Here is a 19,781-nt window from a genome sequence, read left to right as displayed (position 1 = left end):
AAAGGCAAAACAAATTTTAGAGACTTAATTAAACTTGTTTAAGAAAATAGAGATACTGTGTGATGCCTTAGCTTCAAAGGTCTCGATGAAGACCTTGAGCAAACAGAGAAGCAATCGCCTCCATACAATGCTTTCTCAAAACCAAGCCAACCTCAACACCTCCACCACCATTCTTGCTATCTGATAAAGAGATGGCACTTGTCTTATCTATGGAGATGACCTCCACCTTCTTCGCTCTTCCCCATCCAAAATCAGTATCATAAACCTCAAACCGATTTGAGCCAGAAATGGAAAATATTCTAGCAAACTGCTTGAAATCCAGAAATTTTGAAACCCAAAACTCTGCCCCATTCAAAACCCCATCATCCAAACTTTTTATAGCTTCAGTAATTGCATGTACGGCCACAACCAACCCATCTTCTCCTAACAACCCCTCTGTTTCTGCAATTGCTTTGCGACCCACTATGCAGTTCCCAAAATAGGTTGCAGGTATAGGAGGGTCCAACCGAGACCGAGAGTCCACCCCAAAAATCACAACTGTTTTGGTGCCAGCTTTGATTTCTTCTGCCTTGACTAAGCAAACCCATGTGTAGGCACATGCTAGAGAAAAAGTCGACAATTGAAGTATCGAATGATCTTGTTTCTTCTGCGCCAGTTTAGTCATCACAGACTCTCTAAGTGTTTGTATTTTTGCGCGAGTGAACTCGAACGTGCCTCGAACTAAGTCTGGTAGTAGTAGAGGTTTTTGCTGGTCGAACATTAGGCTTCTGTTGTTGGGCCCACCCATATTTTCGTATTGGGTCGAGTAGATTTCTCCAAGCCCATCTGGGTCTTCTATGACATTTCTGTCGTAAAATGGTGTTAGCTGATCCGGTAACAAAATAGTTGAAGATGTCAGTTGTCCATGTTTGCATATGTGAGCCCAAGATTTAACAAACGAGGTTGAAGTCTTGCCATCTAGGATGGAATGGTGCATGGTTGTGCCAATGGAGAAGCCATAGTTAGGAAAGAGGGTGATTTGCAATGCCATGACTGCGGCCTTTTCGTGAGACAGTGCCAATTGGGGTACAAGGGGATGGTATTCTTTGGCTTCACGAAACTCGTCATTGCTTGAAAGATGGTGGAAATCAGCACCGGACTCGGCGATTGTGAGTGAAACAGTGTCACCTTCCACATAAGTGAGAATGGGTTTGTGGGAATGTTGGGGCCAAGTTATGTGCCCTGCTAGAGGTAGGAAGTGTTGGAGGGTGAAAGAGAGTGAGGCTTTGAGTTTGGCAAGTATGGAATCGAAGGAGGAAGTTGTTTGATACAAGTAAAGGCGTTGCACAGGTGCAAATCTGAACCAGAGTAGGTCAAAGAAGGTGAGAGGGAGGGACTGATCAGGTGTGGGTGAGTCTGGTGAGATTGGCTGTGAAGCTACCCTGCAAACCTCAAGTACTTTCACTGAGTTTGGTTGCGCCATTAGAGATGAAAAGAAGCTTATATAATGGAATGCGTTGAGCTAAGGTAATAACTTTACACGCATATATATAGGAACGTTTTCAATTTTATGTATATACATGCGCCAACCACCAATGTGCTGTGAGGTTACAATTCAGTTACGTTGCACCTCTCTTTTTATGACACGACCAAACTCAGTGAAGCTGGAATTAATGAACTACCACTTGAAAAAGAACTCATCTTATTTTTTCACATCAAAGTAGTGTCAACGGCCCATTAGGAAATTATCTAGGAAACTTACATATATAATTTGTGGTACATATTTCGTTTTGATCCAACTCATTGCATTGATTCAAGGTTCTTTGTGCTGAAACAGTATAATTACTCTCTCTTTTTTCGGCGAAATAATTGTACCATCATCTTTTGTCTTAATTAGGCAGTACAATAGTTTTTGGAGTTTTAGGAGGAAAAACAAAACAAATTGGAAAAGCTTATGGCCCGTTTACAGAAGCCTACTTGTCGTATCTATTAAGTGAGGTCTTTCATCTAAGGAGGACTTTGCTCAAAATAAGGCCCAAAGCAAGTGGTTTGGCCGCTTTGGGTTTGTGTTTGGACGGCCCTTGTACAAATAACTTTTATATTTTTAGCTTAGGGGGCTCAAATATGCCACTTCCATCCACTTTGTTACAAATTCCGTCTAGAAATTATCACGTGTCATGTACATGTTTACTTTTTTAGGAGTATATTTGTCATTCCACGTGTAATACAAATTCATAGAAGTTAAACTACTTCACTCACGTGATTGTTTTTGGGACTGAAAATGTAACTAATCTAACACAAGGAGCAAATTGTTTTCAAAATTAAAGTGACACAGTGTCAAAAAAGTGTTTTTTTCAAAGTTTTTAAGTTATTTTTAAAACATTTTCCCAAATGATTATTGCAATTTGGACGAACAAAAGAAACAAAGAGAAAATGAAAATTCTGTTAAATCCAAAATAATACATGGCTTCAACTCAAAGGATTTGAAGAGCTTTAGCAAATAGAGAAGCAAAAGCTTCCATATAGTGTTGTTTCAAAACCAAGGCAACCTCAACACCTTCACCACCATCCCTGCTATCTGAGAAAGAGATCGCTCCATGTTTGCATATGTGGGCCCATGATTTAACAAACGAGGTTGAAGATTTGCCATCAAGGGCCGCATGGTGCGTGATTTACTAGTTTACTAGCTCGTACTGTTGGTCCATCGGTCCATTAGAAATCACATGTTCCTAATGCATCCATGGAACATTTTGTCTTAATTAAAGTATAGTACGTACTGAATTTGTTCTATGTGGCAAAGTCAGCTGATCAGTAACTAACTAAATTTGCAATGGTATGTGAATATATATGCATGATCAGTTCACAATCCTTTTTAAGTTGGAAGTGGAGTTTGATTTTAATATATAGTTGGTAGTACATATACATAAATTAAGCGGCCATATATATATATATAAATAAGATCGAGAATGGCAATCATGCAGAAACAGATGAGGAGATGGAACACTTTAATTTCTGATTTGGTGGCCTTTTAATTTGGATGAACTTGTTTTGTTACTTAATGGTTTGGTGGTAGAGTGAGGATGAGTAGCTAGTGCCTAGTGGTGAGCTGACAGAAATAAGGCTAGCTTTTTGTGTGTGGAATCTGGGGACCATTTATTGGGGGCAACACCAAAACGAGTCAGTTTGTTTGTGAAGTAGCCTCAGTATACACTATACAGTCAGTACGTATAGTTACTGTGCCCTACTTTCAATATTCTTGAGATGCACGCCACGTACTGCTTGTTTACCCAGAGACGAAAACCCTAAAGTCTTCTGTCCCATCTTTTTCAGTCCCTCCTGCAAAAGAAGCAGTGCCAGTGATAGTGAAGGCCATCCCCCCCCCCCACTCTCTCTCATCTCTATCTCTTCGATCCACACACACACACACAGAGTAACTAACTACTAATTAAGATATTAATTGAAGACGAGTACGTACAAACACTATAGCTGCCAGCTGTATACCTAAGTAGGGTTTTGAAGTTCTGATGATGAATATTAATTACCCTCTTTCAAATTAATAAATATATAGCGAAGACCTAAAGATAGCAAAGAGGAAGAAGTTAATACATGGATGATCATTCCCTAATTCAAAATGGGGTTTAATGTATAGCATCTGCAGGTGTCAGCTGTTAGGTTTCTCAAGCCTTCAATTCATATAAATCACTAATTAAGCTCCGTGCATATCTCTCTGCAACTAGAAAAAAGTAGTGTGGTCCTATTGCTATTGCTACTCACTACTGATCAGTGGGTCTTTTAAAAGAAAGAAAATGATGGAAGTGGTCCCTCACCTACATATGGTAGCTTCTCATTGTCTTAAAGTACCTAACATATATAGACATGACAATGTATAGACTACTATAGACCCCACAACTTTTGTATAGACTTCTAATTCTAAACTTAACTAATATTCTTAATTCATTAGAATCATTACCCACATGAAATCTGCTTTGATTGTATTATAATTGCCCTCGTCATCACATGATTAAATTTCTTGATTATTATTTGATATTTGCTAAACTTATAATTTCAGTGTGATGCAATAAGAGTTGAAATTGGGATAACATATGATCGATGAAGTGAAATCACTCTTTTAAATTGTGTAAGTCATGTGATTCTAATTAACAATTTGACTGTATAATATGTTAAATGTACTGTATGATAAAAAAAATCATATGTTATCCATATAATTGGACCACAGCTTGATTGAAGGGGTCATGACATGAAAACTTGGGCTTTTCTCACATGATGAACGTTTCATCTTTCTTGGTTCTAGCTAGGCGTGCTTGTGAAAGGGATATTCCATCCCGTAGCAAAACCCTTTTGTTAATTTGTCGATAAAGCATGACTCACCACTTTCGAATGTCCAGCATGCATGGTCCCCAATTAAATTTATTTTAATTTTATTCTTTATGTCCGAACAATTAAGCAGTTTTAATTAGCTTAATTATTATTACAATATAGGAATTATTATTGGCGCAATGATTGTTTAATGAGGAAACGATGAGGTAGGGAGAGTTGATGGTGAGTGTGCCACGTGGCAGTGTATGTGCCACTCCTTTATCTTTCTTTGCTTGGAGCATAGTTAGCAATTTAGCATGGTCGGCGGAATTCCGGCGCCCTCCTTTTCTCAACTTGATAAAATCTTCATTCTTGAACATCTATTAAGTTCGTTTATTCTGCACTACTCTAGAGCTATAGCTAGCCCAGGCCTACAAATTAATAACATTTTATTAATCATCTTCTTCAAAATTTGGTCGAACTGGCTACCAAATTTACAAGGAAATTTCGACGACGTCGTTGCAGGGCAATTACTATGCCTGCTTTCTTTGTCATCTCTGTGTAGTCAAGCACCAAAAGTACTGCTCTGCAACAACAAGCTGCAGGAAATGTTTGGTTTTGTGTAAGTTGGGTCAATTCTAAGTTAATTACACCTCTTTTTTCGGTTAGAGTTAATTAGACCTTCAACTTCATCATCAGTATGGTTAACTTTAGACTTACATACATTGCATCACATAGTTTCATATATAATATATAGTTGTAATTGCTTACCCAATTTGATTGAATAATTTATAGCTTAGAAATGTCAACTTGGGACTTGGGAGCAAGTCATAATATTTGAAATAATTAATCTAATTAATATCAATTTCTTGTTAGTTTTAATCTCCTTAATTAATTTGACTTTTGTACATCAGATATATGTCATCAAAGTGCTCATCACACGTTTCTTGATCAATGGTTTTTATGAATTTCGTTGTTCATGAATGGTGAAGCAGAATATCAAAAGAAAGGAGATCGAAGAAATATATCTGAGAAATCCTCAACTTGCAATGATAAAATTTTCCATTAGGACAATCAACCAATGACGAGAGACTACATACGATGATTAAGAGTTCCAATGAAACAGATTTACAAGGAGCAGCAGGCATTAATTCCAGTTCTATTCGTGAGGAGGAATCAAAAGCTTTATCAATATCATCATCGTCATCAAAAGTGGGTCATACTACTTCATCATCAGCAGCTCCATGGCTAAAGTTGAAGGATCCGAGGATTGTGCGAGTGTCGCGTGCTTTTGGAGGAAAGGACAGGCACAGCAAAGTGTCCACTGTGAGAGGGCTGCGAGACAGGCGGGTGAGGCTGTCGGTACCCACTGCCATTCAATTGTATGATCTTCAAGACAGGCTTGGTCTCAACCAGCCTAGCAAGGTTGTGGATTGGTTGCTCACAGCCGCTAAGCATGAAATTGATGAGCTACCTCCACTGCCAAACATTCCACCTCCTGCTGCTGCAGGACCCAATTTTGGCCTAAATCTTTATCATCCTTCACTGCTCATGATGAGTAGTACTACTTCTCATCATGATGGTCAAATCGGAATTCACACAGCAAATGATGAGGAAGACCAAAAACAGAAAGATCATATGAGTATTGAAGATGGTGATGATGATCATGACCATCAAAAACAACAAGGCAATGTTGATGGTATTGGTAGTAGTAGTAATATTCATATGCATCATCATCAGCATCAGCACAATTGGGTGAATAATGCCATTTCACCGCCTAATTACGGTTTTCAGCACAATTGGGAGAATCATGATGATGAGCAGACTTCGAATTTTCCGGTATCTCATCATTTAGCGAGCCATGGATTCATGACATCCCAAACTAGTGCAGATCATCATCACCATCTCCACAACTTCAATGTGTTGCCATCCACATTGTCTTTATCAACTGGGTCTCAGACACAATCCTATTTTCCTAATTCGTCACATATTAATGGTACCACGGGTAGATCAGCAGATCAAATTGATCCAAGACATGATCAATTCAGCCACATCCAAATGCTAAGCTCAAGTCTATACCCTAATAGCCAATCTCAACAGCTGCTGATGAGAGCCCCCCATTTCAGTATGATGCATAAGCTTGTTCAATACTCTTCACACAACACTGGAAATAGCAGTCATGATGAGCCAAATAAAGACCAGCTGGAGTCTCCTTCTAAATAATGATATATGCTAGCTCGCTCGCTGATGATCAATGCCATTCCAACAATACTATCTAGGCCGCTATAGCTTTTCTTTTTATAAGAAATAAAGGAAATATATATATGGCTCTCAGATTCTTTTAAACTGGAGGGGATATTAATTTGGAGCTAGCGAGCGAGCAAAGGTACAGAAGAACACATTAATTTTAATTTACATGTCGCATTTCACTCAGACGTCGTACACTACTCTTCTCTTAATTAATTAGTATGTGTTTGATTTTTTTCTTTTTTTTTTTGGTGTGGATATTGTGTTTGATGTTCCTTCTTAGTTCTGCTTAATTTGATTATATATAATGTTAATTATGTGATATTCAAATATGCAATTCAACTAAGAAAAAAAGGAGTTTAATTTTGAACATGATTAATAATTCAAAGCTTTGGTTGGATATATATGAATATTATAGCTTGATAATGGCCAGTAAGACGGCACCTGGCCTTGTGTTCATGCTTCATACATAATTTATTATATTCAGTTCAGTACAAAAACAGAAAAGCTATTACGTACATATATATTCTTAGAAATTCGATATTAAATTAAATTTTTATGTGAATATTTAAGTGAAAAAAAAAAGATAATATAAACTAGTTTGCGCCGGCCCCTTCAATAATTCCTTAGTTAATTATATGCGCATGTGTGCTAATTTACCTTCCAATTAATTTATAATGCATATATTAATTGTTCGATCTATCTGTAGCAGCTGCACAAAAGTTAGCTAGATTTAATTAAAACCCTAAGAGAGAGAGAGAGAGAGAGAGAGAGAGAGAGAGAGAGAGAGAGAGAGAGAGAGAGAGAGAGAGAGAGAGAGAGAGAGAGAGAATGGAGTAAGTAATATATAGTAGCTAGGAATACTGAGTGTGCAGGAATGAATAGGGTTTAGGGAAAGAGGAGAGAAGGGCTTTAATGAACGATGGATGGAGATGATCGAGTGAGACGCATGAGGCAGCTGCTATATAGAGACAATTGAGAACAGTAGTACGTACTATAGTACTGTCAGCATCACCTACACTAGATCCAACCAACAACCTCATCCATATATAATGTATATATATGGATCATTAATATATCATGGGGTCATGGAAGCTAGGAATCTCGCGCACCTTAATTCATTGAAAATTTTGAATAAAATAAGTATTAATTGTAGAGTACTAGCTAGTAGCTAGAGCCCAAATTATAACTTAATTTGAAACCAATTAACTAGTTCATTAATTAAGCTAGCTGCAAGATGCATATATATATATATAGGGGTTTTGTTTCCATCTTGCTCCAGTTCTCCACCAACATTAATACCAATTAGCCTACCATCTTATGATTAATTTGTTATTATATATATCTTGGAATTGATTATATATGAAGTCCTTGAAAGCAATAATAAGGATATATAGTTAACTATACATAGGGAGCTAGAGTGGGAGACATCATATGTATATGCTGTTCTTTGTAATTTACAAGTTTTTTCATTATATAATATATAATTCATGTACGTACGTAATGTTGATATATATACAGATTTTGAATCTGGAACTGAAAAATATAAACCGGCCATATTTCTTTTATATCGAATTAATAGTGCTGAAGAATATGATATATATTCTCTACCTTGCATTTGTTTCGGTTAATTTGAAACTATCAGAATATCATACATATATGTAATTAATTATATATAAGAATCACGAGCAAATAATGACTAATGAGTGATGTATATATATATATATATGGAGCAATATATATATATATATATGCATATTTAGTTTGCATATATGATGACATACTATATCCTTGCAGAGCTAGCCTTGTTAATTGCTATAGCAATTAGCAACCATGCATATATATAATCTATTAGTTAGGTATATATCATAAGGATTTTTTAGTTGTTAATATATGTAGTTAGTTTGGAAGAATTAGCAATGAGCTTGTGTACTTGGTCAGATAAAAAACTTAATTAAAGAAGTAATGAGTTGAGGTAGCAGTACGACTGTAAGTGATTCATGTTACTTGTTTGCTTAATTTGTGGTATATATATGTACATCGTTTTACAGGAACTGTAGGATAGTACTGTTCTATATATGCAGCAGCAGCTGGCACAATAAGTGAAGTTTCATTTGAGCTGACATATATACATGCAGAGGAGTGATTAGCAAGTTAATACGAAATTAAGCATACTTTTGAGACTACCATATAACTAATCTCATAATCCAAACCGTCAATTATTTAGGTCATACTTCAAAGATTATCATTGCAAAAAATTAACAAAATCAGAAATCATTTAGTCATCTAATTGAGATTAAATAAATAGACGATCAGTGTTTTTTATAAAAGCATATAAATAGTTGTTGTTATAATCAAATGACTAAATGACTTCCAATTTTGAAGATTTTTTACAAGGATGATCTTTGAACTAGGGCTTAAAAAATAGACGGTTCAGATTTTGAGATTACATTGTGCGGTGGACCCAACAAGGTGGTTAGTTTTATATTAACTTACTAACTAGTTAGTTTTAGAGCATTTTTGTATATATATATATATTGCAGCATATATGCAGATCTAGATCTATTATATTGGTGGTTGACATATATGAGGCATATATGGGAGACTTAGAATCCAGTCCATTTTATGATCAGTCTTTCTTAGACTAAAACCGATAATGATTTAGGATTTTTAATTAAGTCATTTTATTTTTCTTCTTTGACGACTTTATATTAGGTTTTAATTCCAAGATTTTAGGCGGAGCCCAAAATATCTGAATTAAAATCTAACATGCAACCTCTATAAAACACATTTTACACCTTAAGAGGAGAAATACCCTTCAAATAGGGAGAAATACCCTTCAAATCGGGGAAAAACTTTATTATGAATTGAAAAAATTTTCTTATAAATTATTATAAATCAAAAAGATTTTCTTATAAATTTTAAAACACTCTTGGTCTTCATCTAAAAACTGTTTTTTCTAAAATATATAAGCCTAATTATCTCTATATATTATTATAATCACAAATGTTCTAAAGTAAAATGGTTAGTAATTTAATACAAAACTAACTACTAACTACTCTTTTAGGCTGCTCACCATACTACGAATTCTTATAATCCCAACAATTCAGTCATTATAACGTACTTACATATATATACTTTCTCATCTTTTAATTTTTAGTTGCACCCTGTTGGTGAATTCAAATTAATAAATCCTAACACGCACGTGCACGGTGCACCTAAAATTTCATTCCATTTATTATCTTATTGCTACAGATTAAATTTGCGCGCAAGAAATTGGATTTGGTCATTTTTTATCTTTGAAGATTGTGCTAGCTAGGGAGCTTGGATTTGGTCCGACCCTTACAAATTTCTAATCTTGAAAATCATTCAACATCAATATTTTTTTTTTTTCGGCCTGGATTCAAGATCATCAACATTTAATTATGCATTTCACTAGCCAATGTGGTTCCACAACACGGTCCAACCACCCATATCCTCTTTATAAGCCATGATTTTTCTAGTTAATATATAATAATTTATATATATAACTTTAAATTAACGAAAATTTATTGGTTTAGTGATATCTTTTTTCACTTTATCAAACAGGTCTAAAATTCAAAGGAAAATATATAGAAAACTTCACGTTTCAAATGGAACCCTAATAATTTATTATACCTTGACATATATGGTACCATCATATTGGATCTCAGGGGTTTATGTCATGGTATTGCTGTAATCTTGACACCAAAGTACCAAACCATCAAAATATAACGACCCCATTTCTTTACAGATCCATTGACTTTAGGTACCAAATTATAATGTTTTTTCATTTCAACTACTAAAACATTTATGTCATTTCACTTTAGGTACTAAATTTCAGTTTAGGTACCAACTTTAAAAAACATAGTTATATCGAACTGTGACTGTCTAACAAACATAACTTTTTTATTGATTTATTGTTTTTTCAATATTTGCAAGGCTTAAACTTTAATATTTAGTCTTTGGGTTATAGGACTTCATCCCCCAAACCTAAATCAAAAGTATGAAACCCTTAAAAATTTTGATTTTTTATAAATTTTAAATAGTCACAACTGTGACTGTTCGACAATTACAACTGTAACTGTTCGACAGTCACAACTGTATAACAAACTGATTTGTGACCTAATCCAAAATGTTTTACTCTAGGTTAGTACCTAAACTAAAAAAAATTAGTGTCTTACTGCTTTATTAAAAAACTATTGATATTTGGTATTATTTAATCCTAATTTTCTAATTTCTTTACTAGTGGAAGATTTAATTTAGTTATAGTAATAGAAGATCAGAATGTTTAAAACACGTACAACTTGTCCTAATTAAGTTCTTCAGTAAAAAAAACCCCATGTCCTCATCAACCGAAAAAAAATAAAAAAGTTGTTCAGTAAAAACGACAAGTCGTTCAACTTATGTAGGTGCCATGAGGGACAGGTGTCAACCAACGGCGCCGGTGTTCAGCTCTTCCTCGTTAAATAATCCTCCATTCGCTTCTTCTCGTTCGTAACAAACAATCATTTCCTCCTTCTCCAACTCCAACTCGACCCACCTTCCCCCCCCCCCCCCCCCTCTCTCTCTCTCTCCCTCTCTTTCGATCCAGTGGTTTTTCTAGGGTTTAAGCCCAAACCAAACTTCAATTTTTTCTTCTTTTGATCTTTCTTTTTTAGCAACGGTTTCTTGCTCATTCTCAATTCGAAGCGAATGGTGTTTCGACGACTACTGTGTCTCTGAGCTCAACCCTCTACTCGGCCATTGCTTCTGTTAGATCCCAAAGCCTAGTTTTCACTGGTAAGTCTTCGCCTCATTTCCTTTGTTCAGCAGCTTCTGTCTTTTCTTTTCCTTGGTCCAATTCGTTTGATTTGAATTCCAAGTGGGAGGTTTTAGGGTTTTCTTAATTCTTAGGGCTTGGTCGCTGAAAAAACTGAGGAAAGCTCCACAAAATTAATCTTTGATTCATGTGCTTTTGAGTCTTTTTATGACGGCTAACGGTTCCGTTGGCTAATTGGAAGCTCCCTGTACCGAGGAAAAGTTCCCCAAAATAAAAAACAAAATCAAATTGTTTATCAGGCTCAGCTCAGCAATTTTTCATTTTCGTTCTTTTTGGGGTTTTTTTAATTTTTTTTTTCTTGTATTTTCTTAGGAAACAAACAAAGGTATAAGCGATAGAAGATGACACTGCGTCGGTAAATAATGTGCGTTTTTGGGGTTTTCACCAAGAATGTTGGTTTTGAATATACCACTTGGGGTCGTCTGATATGAGGGGTTGAATATGAGCAATGGAGGTGGGGAGAGTGGAGAGCGTGAACAACCCAATAGAACGCCGAGGAAATCGAGCGGTGATGACTTGGCACGAGCCATTGCGAAGATTGCAGTAGCCCAAGTATGTGAGATAGTGGGGTTTCAGACTTTCCAGTTGTCCGCACTTGAAACACTGTCGGATGTTGCTGTTCAGTACATTCATAACATTGGAAAGACAGCGCATTTCTATGCCAATTTATCTGGCAGAACGGAGTGCAATGTTATTGATATCATTCAAGGGTTGGAAGATTTGGGTTTGACACAAGGGTTTGCAGGTGCTTCAGACGTTGATCATTGTCTTGCAAGTTCAGGAACGGTTAGGGAAATTACTCAGTATGTCAGTGAAACTGAGCACATTCCATTTGCCTACTCTATTCCTCAATTCCCAGTTGTTAAGGACCGGAAGCCGACTCTGAGTTTTTGGCAAAGTGGGGAAGAGATTCCTGGAGAGCATATACCTACTTGGTTGCCTGCATTTCCTGAACCCCATACATTTGCTCAATCACCAACATCCAATGAAAGAGCAACAGAATCTCACACTGCTATAATTGAGCAGGAAAAACAACAAAGAAATGTAGAGCGGTCTCTATTGAATTTTCAGCGGAGGCTGGTATGCAATGGGTTGGAGGGACCCTCAGTTGACCCTGGAGATGCTGATAAGGCGAAACAAGCAAGAGAAAGTAACCCTTTTCTTGCTGCACCTCTGCAATTTGGGGAGACGGAAGTATCTCATGTTCCTCTTCCAGCTAAACTTTCAAATGAAGCAACAGTGGAAAATCTTGTTGCTGAGAATCATGTCATGGGTAAGAGTTCTCAAGTGCTGGAGACCTTTGCTCCGGCTATTGAAGCAATGAAGAGGAGATCGTGTGAATTGGAGGAGGAACAGAAGAAGTTTCTTTTGAGCAGGAGGCCAACAGTGCAGTTTAAGATTGGAAATGCAAAGAATTCCTTAGGTACTATGTTACATTCGAGTCCACATAACAAGGGTTTTGACGAAATTTATCCCTGGATTGGGAGAGAGAATGAGAAGGATGAAAAGAAAAGGAGGGCTGAGAAAATTTTGCAGAATTCCATGGAAAACCCACAGGAGCTTGCTCAGTTGTAAATTAGGTTGTTTTTTCCTAGAATTTGTTCACTTGTTTAGGAGACTGGCAGTGGAGGTTGGTTCGCATAGTGTTGTCTGCATATGGACACTATAGAATGGAATTACAAAGTTCTGGAGGGAATTTTCCCACTTTAACAAATTTCTAAGGTATGTTAATGTCAGTTGTTGTGATAGACCCAGTTAATGATTCTTTCTAATTGAAATTCTTTTATGACTTTACTCTTAATGGGGCAGAAATATTACTCCTATGATCCTATCTTTACTTTGTTGCTATATATATGTATACCAAATCGAATCAAATCTATGTTCAGTTTCATATTATTAACTTTTTTTTCTCAATGGAAAGTAGGGTAACTTATGATCCGTGTTGCTTTGATGCTCTAAAACAAGATTAAAGTTTGAGAATAAACTTCATCTCTATTCAAGTTGCATTAAACTACTTTGTTAGTTTGATGTACTACCCTCCTTGATAGAAGAAATTCTGAAAGTTCAAAAAGACCGTATAACTGAACTTCATGGTGTCATTGATTGACATATGTGACTGGAGATTTTAAGAATCTAAGTTTTCATGTAAGTTTACATTTATAGACTCGTAGAGATCACTTGAAGTAGAAAATTTTGTTCTCCCATAATTTTCCTTTTCAGCTTTTCCCTGGCTTCAACCTCAATTTTGGTAACTAAAAAGCTGATAATTTGCAGATTCATAGTATTTCACGAAATTCCTATAAAGAAAAAGTATTTGAAGAAATTCTGAAAGCTGAAAAAGACCATACTAGTGAACTTCTAGCTTTCATTGGTTGGCATTATTGTGTGGCATAAGATTTGAGAATCTTCTTGTTAAATTTACATTTAGACTAGTAGAAATCACTTGACACAGAAAATTTTTTCTCCAAAAATTTTTTCTTTATAGTGTTTCCATGGCATAAACCCAATTTTGGTGAAAAAAGCTGCTAGAATTTGCAGATTCATAGTAGTTCTTTTTCCTGATAGATTTTATAATCCTCATTGATTGTATACTAAATAAACATTTAAAAAACTGTATAGAATAAACTTCATAAGTTTTTGGGGTTGATAATTACATCCTAATGAGTATGACTGAGGGAGGGAAGGATCAACACATGCTCACAAAAACTTACTCTCTCTAAACGGCCAAAGGCTTTTCTCTTTTTTTTTTTTTTTTTTCTTTTTTTTTCTGTGGAAAGTGTTAGTGAGACGAGGAAATTGAAACCAATATATGATTTATTTAGTTTCCAATCTTTGAGTGGCATCAAAATCATGTTTCTCTAATAGTGTGAGTTCTTTTTTCTTGGCATTTTCTAATGTCGGTCTGGTGACTCTGGTCCCTGCAAGTTAGTTTGGTTATTTGAAGTTCCATAACAATCTCTATGTTGCACCTTTCCATGATGTGATACTGTGTACCTGGATAATACAGCTGAGCATTTTTTAGTAAATTATTCATATGCAAATTTCACCTTGGAATAAGTACCATATGATGTATGTACCATCTAATGGATTCTGATATGAAACACATGAATATGAGTGTTCTGCTATAATACCAAGATGTAGTACTCGGTTTAAATTGCATGTGTCATTAGCCTCTATCAAAGATTTACATGTTAGAGAAGAGCTACATTTTCTCCCAATAGTTATTGTGATTTTACAGATAAACCTAAAAGATAGTAATAAAACTAAAATAAAATGCCTCCACCTCCACCTCCTCCCCCTCCCCGTGTGTCCCAAAAGAATCTGGAAATAAAAACAGAAAAAATTTAAAAATAGAAAAGAAAAAGGAAAGAGAGGGAATGAGAATAAGATTACATAATAATTTTTTTTTTTTTTTGGAATCAATGTTACCAAAGCCCTTTCTCAGAAAACAGTTGCCTGCAATGCCTACCAGACCAACCATGCAGGCCAGCTGCATCACCACTCACAATTTCAGTTGTAATTCTTTCAACATCAAATCGATCGATATCCAACTGTCAACACCTCACCCATTTAATTGTGTCACAATCTGTTAAATTCCTTGATTGATGCATGACAACTTCCAACAAGATGCTTCTCAAACTATCGTCCTCATCATCTAGGCTGCCATTTGAGTTTTTGAAATAAATGTTACCAAAGCCCCTTCTTGGAAAACAGTTGCCTGCAATGCCCACCAGATGAACCATGCAGGCCAACTGCATCACAACTCACAATTTCAGTTATCAAGTCTTTAAAGATCAACCGCTCAACATCCAACACTACACCTGGAATTTCACCATCACACTCTGTCCAATTCGTCGATTGAACAATGAAATCTTCCAACAAGATGCTTTTCAAACTATCTTCCTCGTCATCTAGGCTGCCACTTGAGTTGTTTCTTTGTAGCTGATCAACCTCTGAACACAATTCTCTCAGCAGCTGCTGCCCTCTTGGTTTCCCCACTGCCAGCTTGTTTCGTGAGAAACACTGCTTGAATGATTTTGCCACTACTAGTTTTCGAACTAGAAATTCATTAACAACATCGAAAACTAGTTTTCTTTGGATTTTCTTATCAGGTTTGGGCTGGATGATGTTCTTACATCTTTTTCCATCATCAAAAGGCTCTGTATTTGTCCTGATTTCTTCTAGTGCAAGGAACAAATTAGGGTTGATCAGTTGGTCTGATGTGTGGAACTCAATGGTTGTCCTGGCAGATTCGAGATACCTAAGAATTCCTGATGCTAGCAATATATCTGAAATGTATATGTGGTCTGGATTTGTGCTGTCACAGAGGGGAGCGATGTGGCCAATGATGGGATCCTCATGTGTGCTGCTCATATGTCGATGATTCCGAAGCAGGTGCTTCAGATTCTCCAACATTTTATGATCAATCTCAACACCAAGACTAGGCATTGCGCTGCTGGATAACAGAGCTAGGTCCATTGGGTCATACCCCACTTCATCAAGATTTCGTGTCTCATCATCTATAGCAAGAAATTTGAGGAAATTTAATAAAAAGAAATCTTGCATTCTATACCTATAATTAGATGTCAAATGCACAAGAAGTTCACCTTTAAATGCATTTGATATCTTCTTCACTGGAGATGGTGATTCATCCCTATAGAATGTAGAATCAAGAACAGAGACAGGACTTGGTTGTTCCGAGGAAGCTTTCCCAGGTTCTGCCATTGACCTATCATCACTCAACCCCACTGCTGGTCTCTGTGTGGAAGAAACAAAAAAAAACCTGTCAAGCAGACAAGCAAATTATCTTCAGGAATGAATGAGAACCAGAACACCCTTACCTTTTGTTTTTGGCTATGGTGTGTGCCTTTTAACTTATGTGATTGATGATTGCTTGTAACTTCTGTGTCTATATGCGAGGCCAAGCTGATGTTGCTCTCAGATTGCTGAGAAGTGGTATCATCTTGGTGACTCATATCTCTCGTGTTGGTGCTGGTCTCACTCAATTGGGCATTGCTTTGATGCAAACTGGGAGACTTTGGCCCAAGTTTTCTACCTGGGGTGCTTGCTTCTAATGATTGCCTACTGCGTTGCCTTCTGGACATGCTTGGCTCTGATGATGGAGTGGTTGGAGGAGATTGCTTCTCCAATCCAAATCTTTTCTGTTGCAGTCTTGGGCTTGTGATTCCTGAGCTCCTACTTGAGCTGGTGGCATTTTCTTCACTAATATTTTGAGGCACCTTTGGCTTTTGTGTGGATTTTAAAGTTCGTGGGTTAGAATTAGTATCAGTGGAATGAAGGCGCCGATTGAAAGGTTCTCTAATATGAGTGTTCCTTGGAGTCAGATCTTTGGCTGTTTTCTTGTCGGCCAATTCCTTTCTGTTATCACCAGGGTCCTTAGTCTGAAGCTTCCGAAGACCTGGTGGGTTGTCCATGGAGATCATTGTGGAAGCAGAATTGTGGATTTTCTCAACAAGTTTAGCTGGTTTCATGATGATGATTGGTGATTTATGACTCTTTGGAGATTTGGAACCCTTGGCTGCGGCAGGGATTGCTATGTTACTTTGTAGGTTTCTCTGGCTAGCCAACACTGTGTTGTCAGAAAAAGTGGTTTGTTTGCTCATTTGAGATGCAAAATTTGAGGCCTGATCTTTTTTGTTATCTATCATTTCTTTTGTCTTCTGCATTGCTTCAAGTATTTGCTTAAGAGCTCTGAGATCCTTTCCTGACTTTTTGAACTCAAGATCTGCTAGCCTTTTCTCCATTTCACCATATACTGAAGGTGATGAAATTGGGGTTTTTGTAGGTTCTTCTTGATACTTGAGAGCTGATTGTTGAGAACCTTTGCTTCCATGTGGCTGCCTCCAAGGGGCTGTTTCTATTGGAAACTTAGAATTCAAGGTGGGCTTCATGACTGAATCAGTACTTCTCCTCTTGGGTGAGCCGAAGTCCTTCTGGGTATTCCTTGGGAACCCAGACAAAAGATCTTGCTTGTTTTCATTAGTTGTTCTTGATGATCTTGATAAGGGATCTGATCTATCAAATGGGCAGGTATTAATCAGCCTTAATGGACTAACAGTGGTTGACACTGAATCTGATAAATCCAATCCCATCAACTTTGCAACAACATTAGATGGTCTCTTAGAGCTTCCAGGTTCTTGCTGCAGGTCAAGCATTTTGTTACCATTCCCATTCTCCTTCTGCAGATCCTTGAAGAAATAATTTGATTTTGTTTCAGGGGTACAACCTCTCCTTATGGAACGCTCTCTGCTGTCCAAAGAAAGCCTTGGGAGTTCTTTGAGTTTTATGGTGGACTTTAATGTATCTCGTGACTCTCGTCCATCGTAAGAGAACCTCCGTGCATCCCTTGGTACCAAACGTATGCAACCATCCTTCTCTTCATTGGAAATCCAGCGTGCTTCCCGAAGCTTATCAGGAACTTGAAATGACTCATTAACACCAGAAACCCTTGGCTTGATAGATTTTAGTGGTTGTGAAGGCCTGGGGGAGTCTATGTATTTCAATGTATGACCCACTCCATCTTTAGCTGCAGGTTTAACTGAAATGCCACGGACTTCTCTGTAGGTTGAGTCTCTGTCCCTGGTGAGATCTTGTAGATCAAAGGATTGCCGGCGCAAGTGCATTGAAGCATTTGGTTGGTCGCTTGAGCTGTGCTGACACTGAGTGTGTTTCTCATTGGAAATGGTTTGGCTGGACGAAGATGGTTCTTGCTGAGCAGTAGGTTTGTTATTTTCAAGAGATGATGAGAAGCTAGATGAGCAAGAAGAAGAAGAAACGGTGGTTCTTGATGATTCTGTGGAGTTTTGTTTCTCCCTTACAACCTTTTTTCGATTTTTATCCTGCAATTGCAAGTTGAATGTATTATGTACCTAATTCTTCTCTTTAATCTGATCAAAAGCAAAATGCTTTTCTTTAAAGCCACTAAAGTGATTGAGTGTTGAATTCTTACTGTAGCTTTGTGCGATGTGCTCTTGGGCTCTACTGCGTGGTTGGCATTCTCACCTGGAAAAAATAAGTACATGTTAGATGTTGAAGAGAATGCGGTCACAAACACAAGCAAATACGATTTGCAAAAGTAATATTGAATATTGATGCATATGAAACCATAAACGTATATTTTCCAGGATATTTATGACCTTAAAATGCTCGGCTACAAATTACAGAGTCTATATGGTTGAAGGATGGTATGTTAAATTACTCATTGATACTGTAACTAGGAATGTGAAATGGAAATAGCCTATGAATAACCATTAATAAGCATACAGAGGCTCTGTAACATATTGCAGATGGCTGGCAAAATATTTCTTGATCCAATTCAAAACTCTTACAAGTTCTGAGGTACTAGAATTCATTTGAAAAAGGAAAATGAAACTAATTCCTTCTCATTACAAACCACCGTATTGAAACTAGTTTGAGCTTTTCCAAACTGAACATGGCTGAGGGAAAAATAATAATTACCTGGAGGAGGAAGTCTCTTGTGGCTGTGACCATTGACGCGCCGACCAAAATGGTGGCGATCAAAGAGCTGGAAAATTCCACTCATGCACCCAATTTGCTTATGGAGATCTGGGTTGTCATCTGTTAAAGAATGCAAAATCTTTGCAGACATCTTCAACTCCTCTGCTTCACAAGCTAGCTAACTGCAGCTTACACGTTTTGAGCTTCCATTTGTGTTCAATCCTTGCTCTCTCTAATAAGAAACTGCAAGAGTTCCAGATAATCAAATTGTTATTAGTATTGGCTTCAAGAATTTGAGAAGACTCAAAAACCATGCATTTTTTTATATGTCTCGCCAAAAAAGAACACAGTTTGTCTGAGATGTTGAGTTGAGTGGTCTCAATTTTTCCTTAAGTCACTATCTTTTTGCCTACTTATTAAAAGTCATAAAGACTGCATTAAGACTTCTCTATATTAATCTTCTTTTGGCAGCAGAATTTCAGAGAAGAGATGTTTTAGTTTCTATAAGACTTACTTGTTATGCAAAACAGAGAATGAACAAGAGAAGAAAAATGAGAAAAACATACGAAACCCAGAAGAACAATAACTCAACTCCCCTACCTATGAGAAATAAAATAAATTCATTTTTTTGGGGTTTCACAGAAGAAGGCAGACAATATCTTCCTGCAAAACCCAAATGAACAAAAGAGACATGGAATTAAGGGACCCAACGACACCAAACAGTCTCCACCACTACCAGCCCCACCTTCTAAGGACTATTGCAGAGGGTTGTTCTGTTCTGCAGACCCAAGAAGAGATGTTTTTTTTTTTTTTTTTTCTTTCTTTTCTTTTGGGTTTTCTAACTGCACAAAAGAATGCTTTGTCTTTTGGCTCTCTCTAGGAAAGGCAGCTACAGCCTAAGAGCACATAGCAGGGTTTG

General features: G+C 36.9%; 3 protein-coding genes and 1 pseudogene across 6 annotated transcripts; 2 read left to right on the top strand and 2 right to left on the bottom strand.

The window, feature by feature from the left end:
* Nucleotides 1–10: 10 nt before the first annotated feature.
* LOC147288454 (phenolic glucoside malonyltransferase 2 pseudogene) lies at nucleotides 11–1,653 on the bottom strand (annotated as a pseudogene).
* A 2,973-nt stretch (nucleotides 1,654–4,626) lies between these two features.
* On the top strand, nucleotides 4,627–6,782 carry PTF1 (plastid transcription factor 1). 3 transcript variants are annotated; one of them, XM_086240306.1, is made up of 2 exons: nucleotides 4,627–4,918; nucleotides 5,292–6,782. In XM_086240306.1, exon 2 carries the CDS (start codon nucleotides 5,398–5,400, stop codon nucleotides 6,517–6,519), a length of 1,122 nt encoding a protein of 373 aa, XP_086096432.1. In that variant the 5' UTR covers nucleotides 4,627–4,918; nucleotides 5,292–5,397; the 3' UTR covers nucleotides 6,520–6,782. The 3 variants fall into 3 exon arrangements, with proteins under 3 accessions (XP_086096432.1, XP_086096434.1, XP_086096433.1); XM_086240308.1 differs by having other exon boundaries at nucleotides 5,289–6,782; XM_086240307.1 differs by having other exon boundaries at nucleotides 5,211–6,782.
* Nucleotides 6,783–11,131: 4,349 nt separating this feature from the next.
* Nucleotides 11,132–13,119, top strand: LOC147288452 (Bromodomain transcription factor). The gene is made up of 2 exons (XM_086239894.1): nucleotides 11,132–11,343; nucleotides 11,696–13,119. The coding sequence occupies exon 2, from the start codon at nucleotides 11,825–11,827 to the stop codon at nucleotides 12,956–12,958; it is 1,134 nt and encodes a 377-aa protein (XP_086096020.1). The 5' UTR covers nucleotides 11,132–11,343; nucleotides 11,696–11,824; the 3' UTR covers nucleotides 12,959–13,119.
* A 1,400-nt stretch (nucleotides 13,120–14,519) lies between these two features.
* Nucleotides 14,520–19,781, bottom strand: LOC147288451 (protein LONGIFOLIA 2-like). Of its 2 annotated transcripts, none has more exons than XM_086239892.1 (6): nucleotides 19,608–19,781; nucleotides 18,863–19,105; nucleotides 18,354–18,406; nucleotides 16,225–18,243; nucleotides 15,991–16,141; nucleotides 14,520–15,903 (listed from the first exon to the last, which is right to left on the bottom strand). In XM_086239892.1, exons 2-6 carry the CDS (start codon nucleotides 19,011–19,013, stop codon nucleotides 15,071–15,073), a joined length of 3,207 nt encoding a protein of 1,068 aa, XP_086096018.1. In that variant the 5' UTR covers nucleotides 19,014–19,105; nucleotides 19,608–19,781; the 3' UTR covers nucleotides 14,520–15,070. The 2 variants fall into 2 exon arrangements, with proteins under 2 accessions (XP_086096018.1, XP_086096017.1); XM_086239891.1 differs by having other exon boundaries at nucleotides 19,463–19,780.

Source organism: Dryas octopetala, chromosome 4, assembly GCF_963921425.1.
Source record: "Dryas octopetala chromosome 4, drDryOcto1.1, whole genome shotgun sequence".
Classification (NCBI taxonomy): Eukaryota; Viridiplantae; Streptophyta; class Magnoliopsida; order Rosales; family Rosaceae; genus Dryas; species Dryas octopetala.
The sequence above is the reverse complement of the archived record's forward strand: the minus strand, read 5'-3'. Positions and strand labels throughout refer to the sequence as shown.

Coding starts and splice junctions, on each gene's coding strand:
- PTF1 (XM_086240306.1), top strand. CDS start 5,398: ATGATTAAGAGTTCCAATGAAACAGATTTACAAGGAGCAGCAGGCATT.
- LOC147288451 (XM_086239892.1), bottom strand. CDS start 19,013: ATGTCTGCAAAGATTTTGCATTCTTTAACAGATGACAACCCAGATCTC. Junction 16,142..16,224: donor ACCATAGCCAAAAACAAAAG/GTAAGGGTGTTC, acceptor TCTTCCACACAG/AGACCAGCAGTGGGGTTGAG. Junction 15,904..15,990: donor GATATCAAATGCATTTAAAG/GTGAACTTCTTG, acceptor TTCTTGCTATAG/ATGATGAGACACGAAATCTT.
- LOC147288452 (XM_086239894.1), top strand. CDS start 11,825: ATGAGCAATGGAGGTGGGGAGAGTGGAGAGCGTGAACAACCCAATAGA.